The sequence below is a fragment of the Fukomys damarensis genome, unplaced genomic scaffold, assembly GCF_012274545.1.
Source record: "Fukomys damarensis isolate Sample0158 unplaced genomic scaffold, DMR_v1.0_HiC HiC_scaffold_2, whole genome shotgun sequence".
NCBI classification, from domain to species: Eukaryota; Metazoa; Chordata; class Mammalia; order Rodentia; family Bathyergidae; genus Fukomys; species Fukomys damarensis.
Window position 1 is genome coordinate 13556924 of NW_022900914.1, and position 14230 is coordinate 13571153.

Sequence of the window (14230 nt, forward strand, 5' to 3'; positions counted from 1 at the left end):
TGTGTACCATGGCAGGCAGATTGTATTATTGAAAGTGCTAAAAGGTTTGCTATCATTGACCTAATGTGTACTAAGCAATTGGTAAGTATTGGTTGAATGTGTGAGGAGAGGAGATAATTACTAAGAAAAAGAAAACTATATGTTTGAGGATGTACCCTGCAGCTTATTATGCAGTAGTTAAAAAAAATTAATGTAGACAATCTTGATGAACAGTAGAGGAATGTTTATGAAATCTCCCATCTGTCAGCTTAGCAGAATATTATGTAGCTCCTAAAAATATCAGTGATTACGGTTCCTTAACAACACATAACCCATAACAGTATGAAGACCACATAGTTAAAAAGAATGCAAATGCAAACCGTGGTGAGTATAAGTATAACTCAGACATGCCTGTGGCTTTACTAGTTGGCCTAGAAAATAAATCAAATGATGCCCAAATTATGCTTGCTTACCTGCATCGCCTGCAGTTGATTGTGAGGATCTCCTGAGGGTACTCCAAAACCTTCCACCCTGCGCGGGTGGGCTGCAGTCACATAGCATCCATTTCGGTCTTCCTCACCAGACCCTCTGCGGTCACCGGCAGATGGAGCCCCCCGCCCCCCGAGGGAGCCATACCACTGCCATGTGGACGGTCCCCTGCCCAGGTACTGAATCTGCTCGTACTCTGCCTGTTTCTTCGTGTTCCCTCAAAGTGCCAGAGCAGTGTTTGGTAACCTGTGGAGATAAGAGAACAGATCATTCTCTCCTCTTTGATCCCTGCTCTTTGACTCCTGGGCTCCAGAGTAGTGTTGCTTATGCCCAGAGTCTCACAAAGAAAATAAGACAGACGATAACGAAAGCAGGGTTATTTATCTATTGTGTATGGTAGTCATTGAACACCACTGTTGGAGCTTTAACCATCACTTCTCACCTCCCTGGAACTGAAGGGGGCCAACGATGGGCCACCAGTATACTGTCAAACCTTCTCGAGTGGTTAGAAGTGTTCTTCGTCTACACTCGCTCGCAAGTCTTTCCTTTCTCATTTCATTGTTCTTGACCCCGCTGCTATTCCTTCTCCAGTGTCTGCCCCAGAATATTCCTTTGTCTTTTTGTTAACAAGAAGCCCTGAGGTGGACCAACTCATGTGTTTAGATCCCTGGAAAAGATCCTGCATCTGCCTATTCTGCAGCTTGCCAACTCTTGATCTCCATTGAGGTTTCATTACCCTGCCCCATCACCAGTTATAACAAACAGGTACCTGTGGAAGAAGACTGAAAAAGCTCTTGGCGGGAGACTGTGGTGAGACTTGAGGAATGCCAAGAGCCCCCTCTGTGATGGGAGGTGTGTGGGAAAGAGCACTGGAACAGGAGCTGGGTAGGAAACCTGGTTCTTCCCATTTCTTTTGCTACCAAGGCATGATATACCCCAAGTGCACAGAACTCACTCTGCCTGTAACAGAAGGTGGTTGAATTGGATGATTTAACAAGTCCCTAAACACCTCTACGGAAACCCTAGCACTTTGTGGAAGTAGTTTGAAAGCTACCGCTCCAGTGTGTGCAAATCTCTTAGTCGGTTGTTACGGTTTATAAGTAGATGTCCCACCAAAGCCTCAGAGGCGGAGCTTTGCGGAGGTGACCAGATCGTGGAGGTGTGGTGCTCATTTGTAGATTAGCTCGTGATGAGTCGGTGATGTTGGCAGGTGGGGCCTGATTGAAGGAGGTGGGTCACAGAGGAAGTAGACTGGAGGAGTGTGTCTTCCTCCCTCCTCCCTCCTCCCTCGATCGCACTCCCTGCTTCCTGTCAGCCTTGAGCAAGCTTTCTCCACCGTCCCATGCCATGCCATCTTGCCTTGGGGCCAGCCGACTTGGACTGAAAGCACTCCACGCCGTGAGCCGAGACAAACCTCTCCTCCTTAGCGTTGCGGGTATTGGGTATTGTGTCTCAGTGACGAGAAAGGGCAAGGCACCCTTCGTCTGTTACTATAACAGCACCGGCGAATGGGAATGGAGAAAGAAGAGGATTTGTTTAGCTCGTGATTCTGGAGGTCTGAGGGCACGGCCCTGGCTTCTGCTTGGCGTCTGGGGGGCCATTCTCGCTGATGGGACTGTCAGTAGTTATGAGGCAGTGCAGCACATCACGTCAAGACAGAGCAAGCCCGCTGACTGCGTGTCCGTCCCCCCATCTCCAGACACGGTTAGCCTACTGTGTATCTCTGGGGATTAAGTTTCAGCATGAGTGTGAAGGAGCAAACAACCAGGCTATAGCAGTGAACGTTAGGTTTTGCCAGAAAAAAAGGAGAAGCATTAAAATGGGGGTAAACACATGCTGCATTTTTCCCACCTGGGGCGTTAATGCCAATAAAGTTTTGTTGAGCTCCTGTCTATGCCGTCCTGTGCCGTGAAGTAAGAGAAATACAAAGATTAAAATATCATGGCCTCTTTGCTACGTATGCAAAATATAATAGGAGAGGGGAAAAAAAAAAAGAAACTAATTCGAATACAGCTCGGATTCATAAATGGTATAGAAATTATGTTAGATGCCCCTACCCAAATTTGCAGGTGTCTTCAGGATGCTTTCTTCTTTTATTACTCTTTCTTGTCCTTTTCCTTCTGTGAAAGTAAGTTTCTTGTTTGGAGCTTATATTTGGAACAGACGTTAAGGCTGTAAGAATTTAACTGGCTATGATGTCAGAGGATTTTATTGCAGTTTTGTGCCCTTAAGTTAGGTATGTGTGTTGAGGTTTTGACTTTGCAAATATTTTAAAATTCTAAATTTAGGACTATCTCAAGTCCTTTTTTGAAGCTCAGGAATAAATAAATACTAAGCAGATATAATAAACTTAGTGGGAATGGGAATTTAGTCTCTGGAGACAACACAACAGACACAGTTTACAAATTGTAGCAGTGAAACAAATGTAAAAAGGTTTTTAAGCTTATTTTTATATTACTGTATGTAGCCTAGGCTTAAGTGGTATTAGTTGGTTTTTGAGAAAGCGTTTTGCAGGAATGCTAGAATGCCAGGCTGCCGCGACTAAAATGGCAGCACGTCCCTTCAGACGGTTGTAGAAATCACGTGTAAATGGTGGGATTTGTAGGGATGAAGTGTCACCATTTTAATGAAATGTGTTTCATTTTTATTGTGCAGCATTATCGTTTTCCCAGCCTGTACTCATAGCCATCCTCAAAACAAAGTCAGCTTTTTCTCATGCACTGAGCATTTCGCTAACTACTTTGTTAATACGTCTGAAAGTTACATTGACATGAGTGTCTGATTCTACATAACAAATGAAAATGGAGTGCACCATTCCGCCTGTTACTCTAGTCCCTCTTATACATCCTGCAGCCGAGTGGATCTCATGTGGGTCTCATGTATAATTTCTTTAAACATTTTATTTTGTTAGGACTTGTTTGCAGCGCATGAAGTTACTAATGTCATAAGGAGTAGGTACATGTGCATAACGTATCTTGATTGTATTTTATTCATTTTCTCATCCCCACCCACCCCCTCCCTCCATCTCTAGAACTCCTTTCCTGATTTTCATTATTGTATTGTTATTTTAAATTCATATTTGTGATGTACAGTGCTTAAATTCATTGTGGGTATTTATTTAGTACATGTACCTGACACATCTTAAGCTTTCTCCTTCCCTTTACCTTCTCCCCTTGCCGCTGGTCTCTTGGATCCTTTCCCCCTTCCAAAAGATCTCTCTCCCCTGATGCCTTCTATCTAACCTTTATTTGGCTCTTTGTTCACACTTTGCCCTGTTCACAGGAGAGACACCATGCTGCAAAACTTAAATCCTGCCTTCATGGTAGATGAGGTGAAGAAATATGAATATCACTATATTTACTAACCTGGTTAAGTTTTGAGAACCAGAATTTCCGGGATTTAAAAAAAAAACAAAAAACCTGTGAATTATATCACCCAGCCATCTCATTTTGCCAGTAAGGACACCAGATCTACAAAGTGAAAACATTTGTCCCAGTTTTTGAAGATTGTTGCCGATGAAGACCCCAAGCTTAAGGTGTTTGGGATGTTCATGTGTACTATGTAGTAAAGTTTGCAAGTGTTGCTACATTTCCCTAAAGACTGGAGGTTTGGGAGTGATGAGGCGATAGCAGTGATCACAATCTCTATGATGAAGAATGTGAAGTAGAATTTGGTGACATGCTCCAAAAGCTGAGTTCCTTAGGTTATGCAAAGTATAAAAACCACATCAGACTGGACAGCCTACAGCTATGATAAAGCTGATGCTAAATGAGCAGGAAATGTAACAGATTGGAGATGGTGAGGGCTCAATCCAACTCGGAAGTTTTGGTGTGTAGGATAAGGTTTTGCAGTATTGGAATATTTACCAATCCCGGTTGCATTAAAAATTAGTGGTGTCCTTGGAACTTGTGTTGAAATGTATGTTTGCTTTAGACACGGGTATCTTGTTCTGAGCACTTGATAGGTAAAGGTGGAACAAAAGTGGGTGTCTTAAATTTTGAAGCAGGTAAAAAACCAAGTTGTGCTGTGTTCAAGCAGATTAATGAAACCAATGGTTAAAATTAATCTTTAAAGCAATGATATTTGTATCGTATCTCACCGCTGTGTTGTTTTATGAAAATAATACCTGGGAGTTCTGTGCGGGGACATTTTTTTAATGATTGCTCTCATCCCTGATACTTTTGCAGGCTTTAGAACATCCCTACATCTTCTAGAATGCCTTTTTGCTTCCTAAAATATATACCTTTCCTTCTGTAGTTTAAAACTGACTGGTTATTATGAATATTTGTGTTGTTCCTTTCTCCTTTAAAATACAAAATAGAAAACACTTTATTATGATACAGTGAAACTGTACTGGATTTTCACATCTGATAGCTAATAAATGCACATATCCTTAGTGGGGGGAAATCCAAAGAGATGCTCATGGGCAGGGAGAGTGCAGTAGGCACCTTTTAAACTAATTAAAGTGTTTTTCTTTTCCTCCCAAATCTCTTTGGAACTCTATTTCTGCCTTGGCACGTGCTAAGAAGAGTATTAGTCTCTTCTCACACATTTTTTAAAAAGTCTTACCTTCAAAATGATTGTATATGTTCAACGAGTTTTAAGTTAAATCTTCTAAAAGTTTTACTTGAATCTTGCTAAGTAGTCAGTCTGAACTGTAAAATAAGGTCCACTCAATTCAGTTCCACTTACAGTGCCCAGTTAATATATATACAGTAGAGGACTCTTCAGCTTACCTTCTTCCTGTTCTTTGCTTTTTCTTGGTTTTAATTGTTTGCTAGGTTCTGCTCTGTTCTTAAATTTTAACTTCTTCTACCTTTGTTTCACCGCCCCTTGTTAGGCAGATGCCTGCGTCCCTGTGGGCAGGTGTAGGAACCTGGCCCTTGTCTACCTCCTCATCCCCTCTGCCTCCCTTTGTTTCAGCCTCCACCTACTTCCATTTACCCCTGGCTTTTCTAAGCTGTCTAACCTCGCTAACTTAGTGCATGTGACATGTTCTTCTGCAGATACTCTTCTGCCAGCTTTTCACGCTATCGGATTCTTCTCCTGTTTAGGTTTGGCTTAAGGGTCGCCTCCTTAGATAGGTTGCTCCAGACCACCTGTCTCTTATGTATTTTTTGATTGAGTCCCTAAGTTAGTATAAATCAGCAGAGAGATAATCAAGATTTGCTGGTAGGAGATTTTAGAGCAGTGGTCGACTTCTGCATTCCACAAGGAGAAGAGTGGTCTGTGCGCTTCTTTCACTCAGCTTACGTGTAGGACTGGGCCTTTTCAGTCACAGGGTTCTGGTTTCATGTTGGCTTTCAGCTCCATTTATTCTTTTGGGGAGGGTGATGCATACTGAATCGAAAGGTGTATTTTGTTCAAGTTCGTAAGTGAGCAGTCATTTACTAAATTATTTTTTGTTTGTGCTTTCTGTGCAGTGGTGGTGATCAAACTCAGGATCTTGCACATGCTAGTAAGTGCTGTTATCCCCGAGCTACACTCCAGCAAGCGCTTATTACATAACATATGTGTTACGTTAAAAACATTAATCCAGTTCTGACCCGAAAGGGGGAAATAAAGTCATAACTTTTACTTTATGAACACATTGCCCTCTCTACACACATATTCCAAAAGATAGCAACCAAAGTGCCAAAGTCTCTTAGGGGACAGTGTGCTTCTAGTCAGAAAGTTGAAGCACCTATTGAAATCAAAATCATGTGTGTGTTTTATAAAACGACAGATGTAGGTTTCCATCAGATGGACATTGGCTTTCACTTTCCTGCCTTGACCACGATACCTGAGAATTCTGTATCTGCTGGCATGGAAAGCCAAGGTGGGTGAAACCCCCAGGACTTCTTCCAGGAAGGCTGATAACATTTCTAGAGCATCTTTTGTAAACTAGCAGCTATGATATTTTGATAGTCTGTTCAGATAACAGAAAAGAAAGAAGTAGGATAAACCCTTTGTATGTACAGATTTATAGAAAATTGATTGTGCTCATATTTGAGAACAAGTTATTACCCCAAAACAGAGCACACAAGGCTCTAGATTGTCAAGGTCTTAGGGATATAACTTGTTTACTTTGTTGAGCTGTCCAGAGGTTATTTTTGACACGTTCCCAAAGTTCCATATCTAAGTTTCTTGTTTGTGGGAATCAAGGATTATATTTAACTATATCGTGTAGCATTTTTTTGATGCTGGTAGCCAGCACCATGTATTTTGTTTAAGAAGGGAAGGTTGCAGTGCAACCAGGTGTGATGTTGCTCTTTGGCTCAAAGTGATTACCCCATGTTTCAATCTCAGGTGATTTCTTACTGCATGGAAAACACTTATCTGTTTCGTGGGAGGGCCAGACGTCATTCAAACACACTATGTCTACTCTGGGCAGCCTTCATTGAACAGGCAATCCCTCGTGGGTTCAAGCTCTATGTTGGGTGCCAGTTACTGGAGACCTGTGCAACAGATCCCAGTCTCCAGCTTGTTGCTAAGGCACAAGGCGAGAAGGAAAACTCAAAGACAGAATTAAAGAGAGAAATGGGAAGCCAGGATGGCCAATGCTGAGCAAGCAGCAAAAGTCCCTGGCTGTCCAAAGCCACTGATACTTATTGGTGACATCTTCGGTTAGGGTGAGACAGCTATATGTGGTTGCTAGAGGTATGCTTCTAACACAAGCAAGGCTTGTAAGAGAAGAGACAAAGCATCGTTAATTTTGGGAATGGAGTTTGGGTGCGAGTCACTCTGACTTTAGCTGCTGTGTTATCTAGTCTCGTAGGCTTTGGTTGGACTCACTTCTCAGAACAAGCCTGTTGTGGGATTAGCCCTTTCCGGCTGGCACTGCTCTCAGCTTGCTTTGGGCATAGTCAGTATGGTCGTCCCTGTTCACTTAAACTAGGTTCCAGTTGTGTTTCTGTTCGCCTTGACCCAAACGGGTTATTTATGGTAAAAGGTTTCAGTGAGAAAGTAGGTAAATTTCAATTAAGAACAAAATTCATACTACCAAAGCTCTTTGTTTTTTTTTGTTGTTTATGTTGTTGTTGTTGTTGTTGTTGCTCGTTTGTGAGTATATTTTTCCTCTGAATGCTTCCCCCCAATGAAATGAACGCAATTGATACTGTAGTTGGAAAGCAGAGGGGAAGGGGGGGAAAAAATTTGTTTTTTTTTTTTTTTTTTTTTTTTTTTTTTTTTTTTTTTTTTTTTTTTTTTTTTTTTAATATAAGAAAGCATGGTTTCTTTGGGAAGGAAAGATGGACAAGAAAGAGGATAGACAACTACTCTGAGGTGATGGGTGTTTCAGAGCTGAAAACCCCTCAGCCCAATTTCTTGAACATTACAAGATGTTTCACAGACCAAAAGTGAATGGGAAAACACTTGAGACATTTGAAACCTCCAGTTTGTTCTCCGAGCCTGGATATTTTTGCTCATTTTGACCTTTCATTGAAGCGCTATGAGATAGTTTGAGTGGTGGTCATGAAATGACACTTTTGGGAATAGCAGGATGAAGGCCTACATACCTCTTGCTATTTGTGATAGTTCCCTGGTGACCGTAGGATGCGGTATATTGAATTACAGTAATGGCCAGTGAAATGCCACACTGACAAGGAATGGAAATTCTCAGCCAGCGTTCTGTGTCACACGTTCCAATTAGATTTTCTAAACTATATGTGCCACAGCTGACTTATAGCTAGCGTACTACAAGCTTCCTCAAATCAGCCTGAAAGACAACGTATTCTTTTTCCTCTTTATGTCCTGAAAGGGTTTTATAGAACTTGGCGGTGCAGACGTATCATTCAACGATGTTTTGAGAGGGGTATGAACTTATGGCATGGAAAGAAGCTATTCATAGCTAAATCTTAAAAGTTTGCAGGTTGGCTTTAAATTTATTTTCTTTGATGTAAATGACAACTTAGGTGTAAAAAGAAGACTTGCCACAGAGGGTTCTGCATGAAGTTAATGAGCTAAGGCAAAGAGCTTTATATTGTAGTTGAGATTTTTGAAAAAAGTGCTGGAATATGACAGTAGATATTTCTCATTCACGAATGATTATGAATAGTGGCCTTTTTATTGGTTGAAATAAGTCAAGCAGAAACTGTTTCCTTTATGACTGGAAAGACAGTTATTGGAGTTGAGGGATTATTGACATCGCTTTACATAACTGTAGATCTGAAAATGATAGGAATGCTATCTCAGTGTTTAAAGATAGATTTAAATAAAACTAAGTTCATGTTAGATTTCAGGGTCTTCTTTTGACATTGATGTAGTACAAGTCAGTTCATTCGTGTTTCCTTGTAAAAAAAAGATGGTGATAGTTATAAAGTACTCTAGTATAATGTATAGGTAGTCCTCATTTTTCATCTTAGTAATCAATGGAAATGTCAGAATATTTAAAATATTTTATTATAGGTTATAAATACGTAGAGCAATGTAAAACATTAAACCCAGTATTCTGTGGTTTATAACTTAAACCGTTAGAAACTAAGAATTGAAGTGTTTTAAGTCTTTGCATAAACTAATCAGGAATAATTTGAAATTGTTTGCATTCTCCTGTATAACTTGTGAAGTGGAGTATCTTTTCCTTTTAGTGAACTGTCATTGTCATGTGCCCTCTTAAATTTGAACAAAATGTTGGAATATGATCCGGAGTTGTGAAGTATGCAACACAACCACCTTTCAGTTTTACTTCTGCTGTTAATCACTTTGATTTCTTTGCTGCACTTTCTTTCCTGTTGATCTGTACTGTCTTTTATCTGCGTTGTAAAATGCCCAGAGACGAGGAAGGAACAGAATTTCCTGCTTTGGTGTCTGTGCCTAAGTGGAGCAACAGATGTGCAGTGTGATCAGGCCCAGGCAGACTTGGGAGAAGTGATCTGATTGGTCATTGATCCTGACGCACTTACAGAGTGATGTGTGGACCAAAGAGCTGATGTGACTACTCATATACTGTGGTCACTGAAAATTCACGCATAGTGGAGCCATCCAAAATGATAAGTGCCTATATTCCAAGTATAAATTATTCATAGTACATTTAAATCTGGGCCTGGCACCCTTAGCTTTTACCCAGTGTATATTGAGCCCACCCAGTGTAGTCAAGCTGTGACTAGAAATTCAGTTCAGAATTGGACTTGTCATTATAAATTCCTTGATTTAACCTTGGAGTTAGCCTTGACTTCTTTTATCTCAGACCTCACACAGCAGACCAGCACCAATGAAAGGATCTCTCGGACCCTGCCCAGCACAGATAGTTTGGACTTGATGTGCAGCATCGGTATTGAACACAGTTTTTGGGTTTGTCCCTTGGGTAGTTTTTTCCTACCTCTTTATTTCCTGCCCCATGTTTGCCCCTCTTCCCGGGCCTGCCCCTTTCCTCTTGTGTTCCATCGCCAAGTTCTACTTACCTCCTCCCGGCATTATATTGCGTCCTGTTCTTTTCAGTGCTTACTGGCATCATCCTGATCTGTGTATTTTTCAGTTTGTCTTTCAGTTGTCATAATAGTTTTCTGACTTTCTCACCTTGTCACTCTCCTTTTTGACTAATCCCACATGCTGTCATCAGACTAATCTTCCTGGAACACTCTTTCAATCTTGCTGAATCCCCTGCTTGGAGCCTCTAAAACAACTCACTCCTTACAGAATAAAATCTAAACCACTCATTGGGGCTTTAATAACTTGAATTGTATGACTCAGTTCTCATGTGATCCTTTCCTTTCCTCCAGAGCCCAGAGTTTCAGCAAGATAGATTCTCTCATCCCCTCCCAGATGCACCATCTTGACTCCTTTATACAGTGTCTTACTGGAATATACTCCGTAGTATTCTGAATTTTGCAGTTTTAATACTTATCTGAATGTTCTCACCTATGAAGTCCTTTTGTCTTTGTAGAAGTGGCTTTTCTCCTCGGAAGCTCTAAAGGGTGTATTTTGTATTTTTCCAATTATCATTTATTTGCTGATCTGTATTTTTAGCTATAATGTATGATTTAATTTCTTTAGTTAGCTTTTCAATTCTCAAAGAGCAGGAACTGAGTTTTTTTAGTGCTACTTAGAATGGTATTTGACAAAGCGGTAGGTAGAAATCTGTCCCTCCCTTTAGTATTCTCTTGGGACGTAAGCATTTCTTCTAGATTCTGAGTGACATGATATAGGTAAAATATAAGAAGATTAAATTTCTTGACCTCACAGAGCTCTAGCTAAGTGGGACATACAGAGAGGTGGTCAGACAGTTGTTATGCAGGAAGATGTATGATGTGATAGGTGAAGAGCTTCTGTGGAAGAATGAATGAGAAGCACCTGGAAATGCTTCCAGGTGAAGCGAGCATTAAACAGAGTCTACGAGATAAATAGAAAGTCCGGGAGTTACAGGGACCACTAGAAAGGATGGCAGAGGACTCAGCATAGACAAAGCTCTAGACTGGACAGAAGGTACAGAATGAAGTTGGATGTTATTAATATTGTGGGAATTGAGGCGAGATTCTTAAATAATGGAGTTGAAGGGCTGGGGATTTAGCTCAACGGTTCGGTGGCCTGCCTTGCAAGCGCAAGGACCTGAGTTCAATCCCCAGTACCAAAAAAAAAAAAAAAAAAAAAAAGATAATAATGGGGTTGAAGAAGAAACAAGGAGTCTTTGTTGGGGAAGAAGTAAAGTGTATTTTGTGAATGTTTAGAAGGGAGAACTTCTAGGACTAGAGGTTTAGAAAAGGTATAGAAAGGTACGGGAAAGTACTGAAGAAAGTGGGTTTAGTAATAAAGTAATTTCTTCTCCCCCAAGAAGTTAGAATAGTGATTAAATAAAAAATGACTACGGATACATCAGTGAAAATAACATTGAAATTATGATAATGAAAACTTTGAGCAATACATTTTGTTAATAACTTGAGTATAAATAGTTCTTGTTTTGGGGGGTTGATGAGAATGAAAATATATATTATTACTTAGCTAGTTAATGATGAAATTATAAAATATTACATTACTAATAGGTGAAGTGAGAGAGTGACTCCGAGGCTCTTTTTTTTTTTGGTGGGCAGAAGTCTTAGAGGGGAGACAGTGCGTTCAGTTTTAGATGTTTCGAGTTTGGGATGCCTGCGGAATGTGTGCATGGAGATAAACAGGAATAGTTTGAAGCTCAGCAGAACACTTTGGCCAGGAAATATAAATTCGGGCCACTTCATCATAACGACAGGATGAAATCATAGGAGAGTGTGTAGAGTTAGTGAGGACAATTTCAAAGCCAATCCATAAAGCACGTCAGTATTTAAAGGACAAGTATAAAACACAGTCTGCAAAGACTATTAAGATGAAATAGGCAGGGAGGAAGGAGTGAGATATAATGGAAACCAAGAGATTGAAATCTGTCCATTGGATTTAGCAACATGGAGTCCATTAACGATCTTAGTAAGAATAGTTTCCGTGTAGAAGATGGTTCAGAAAAGGAGGGCATATTCTGCTGTAAGGTAGATTATAGTCCATTGAGAAGTGAACAGATAATTCTATAAAATGTGGTCGTGGACAAGAGGATTTAAAGAGGGCAGAAGCTGGAAGAAAATAGAATTTTGAGGCTTTTGGTTTTGTTGTTGAGTTGGTAGAGATCTGATAATGTTTAAAGGCTGATAGGGAGAATTCCTTAGTGAAGAGGAGGCTGACTATAAGATGAATTTAGCCACAGGTCAAACTCAGTTTTCACCCATGTGTCCTCTTGTCTTTTGATATTCTAAACCAGTTAATTCCAAAGTGAAATTGCTCTGTTGCTTCTCCATTTCATTGGAATCTCTTTACTCTTAAGAAGATTGCAAATTCCTGTAAAGTGTGTTTGAAGCTATCCTACCTTTTTATTATGAGTATTACTTATTCATTGTCTTATACAGAATAAAATCTGAGCAGGTAATATTTTATCAGTTTTCAGTTCTTTGAGCAAATATTTACTTAATGTCCCTGTATATCAGACTTTGTTCTAGGTACTAAGGATTTAATGATTTTTTTTTTTTTTTTTGGTACCAGGGATTGAACTTGGGCCCTTGTGCTTGCAAGGCAGGCAGCGGAACCACTGAGCCAAATCCCCGGCCCAGATTTAATGATTAATAAGCAGAAATCTCTCTTATTCCCAAAGAGATTATAATTTAAGGAAGCAGCTAATACAGGAGGCAGATAATAGGCTTGTACTAAATAGGGCAACAGTAAGTGCAGAATGCAAAAGATACTTAAAATGGCACTGTGATAGACAATAATCTTGAGTGGCTACTTGATTTTCTTTTCCTGTGAAACTCTTCTATTATTGGGAGGAGAACAATCCCAAGCTACTAGAGAATTAAATATTTAAAATGGAAAGAAAAGGTAATAAGTAATAGAGACTCTTGGGCATGGTATTTACTCCTTAGTTAATTATTTCCTAAGTTAGTGGGTATATAATGGTTATAATGGATTGTGTGTTTGGGGGGGTTTCATTGATTATTACTCAGCCTTTGAACAGTCTACCAAATGTCCACATTTTTCTCTTTTCCATTTCAGTAATTTGCCATCTTCCATGTATGAATGGTGGCCAGTGCAGTTCAAGAGACAAATGTCAGTGCCCGCCAAATTTCACAGGAAAGCTCTGTCAGATCCCTGTCCATGGAGCCAGCATGCCTAAACTTTATCAGCATTCCCAGCAGCCAGGCAAGGCATTGGGAACACATGTCATCCATTCTACACATACTTTGCCTCTGACCATGACTAGTCAGCAAGGAGTCAAAGGTAAGCTTTTCGTTCTCATTTGGCCTATTCACTGGACCTCTGTTCACCTGTCAAACTTGTGTAGAAGCCACATCTCTGCAGAGGGCCAAGGCTGGTATTGAAACAGAAAGCAGTGTGATCTGTGGGCTGAGAAATGGCAGTAGAGACAAATGTGGACCCAGCTATGTTGCTGCAGGACTTTTGAGATAATACAGAATTAGCATCTAGGACATAAAATGAAAAGCAGCCTATTCTTGACACGAGGGCTGATTAACCTGAGTGGAATTGTTTTGACAAGGTCTCGGAAACAGAAAGGGGCAGATCAGTGTTGTGGCCCTCGTGGCCTTAATCAATGAGTTTGTTGCATAGTGAGTGGTGAGGAATTTTGTGGTCAAAGAGGGTGTAGTTTCAGTTCTAAGCAGTCATCCAGCCTCACTGGACTTCTGTTCGTTCGTGTGTAGGAGAAGGTAAACTAGATCACTGGAGTTCAAAAGTTCTGTGACTAATTCATTCTTTTAAATTTGGCATCTTTATAAATGCATAAGTTTTAAAAGGAGGTCAGAGCATATGACTAGCTCTTATTCTTCAAACCTGGAATCTTTGCAACAGAAGACGATATTTTGTTTTAAGGGAGCAGAAAGTAAATTTTGTTATACATGCACAAAATTACATGCTTTGATGGTTTTGTGTGTATGTGTGTCAGCAGCACAAAAATACATGCGTACTGTATTAAGAAAATTATGCTTTATGAAACTGAATTTATATTTTCAGTGGAAAAATGTAAACCCTAAAATTTTGACAACAGAAATTTTATGAGAAATTAAAACCCTTGAGCCTTATTATCATTTGATAAATTGTACCCACCTATGGCAACACATGGTATAGATGTCATAGTTTTTATGATCCTACTAAAAATATTTTTGTGTCATTATTGTTAGAGGTTTTGGTATCTTTATAATTGCAGTTGTTTAAAGCTATAAATGTAGGTTTGTCATTTTGGATATACATTTTGATTTTCAAGAATTCTGATAGCTGTGCAGCAAAACAGTATATGGATGTGTAATGTGTCTGTGTATATAAA

At 40.0% G+C, this 14230-nt stretch overlaps 1 protein-coding gene across 4 annotated transcripts in view; it reads left to right on the top strand.

Moving 5' to 3' along the window:
- The window catches only part of Ltbp1 (latent transforming growth factor beta binding protein 1), a 219578-nt gene that overhangs the window by 30473 nt on the left and 174875 nt on the right, over positions 1-14230 (top strand). For all 4 annotated transcript variants that reach the window (XM_010645197.3, XM_019204342.2, XM_010645206.3 and 1 more), the window contains exon 2: positions 12946-13170. In XM_010645197.3, the coding sequence (XP_010643499.1) occupies positions 12946-13170 (225 nt within the window). The remainder of the gene's footprint in view (positions 1-12945; positions 13171-14230) is intronic.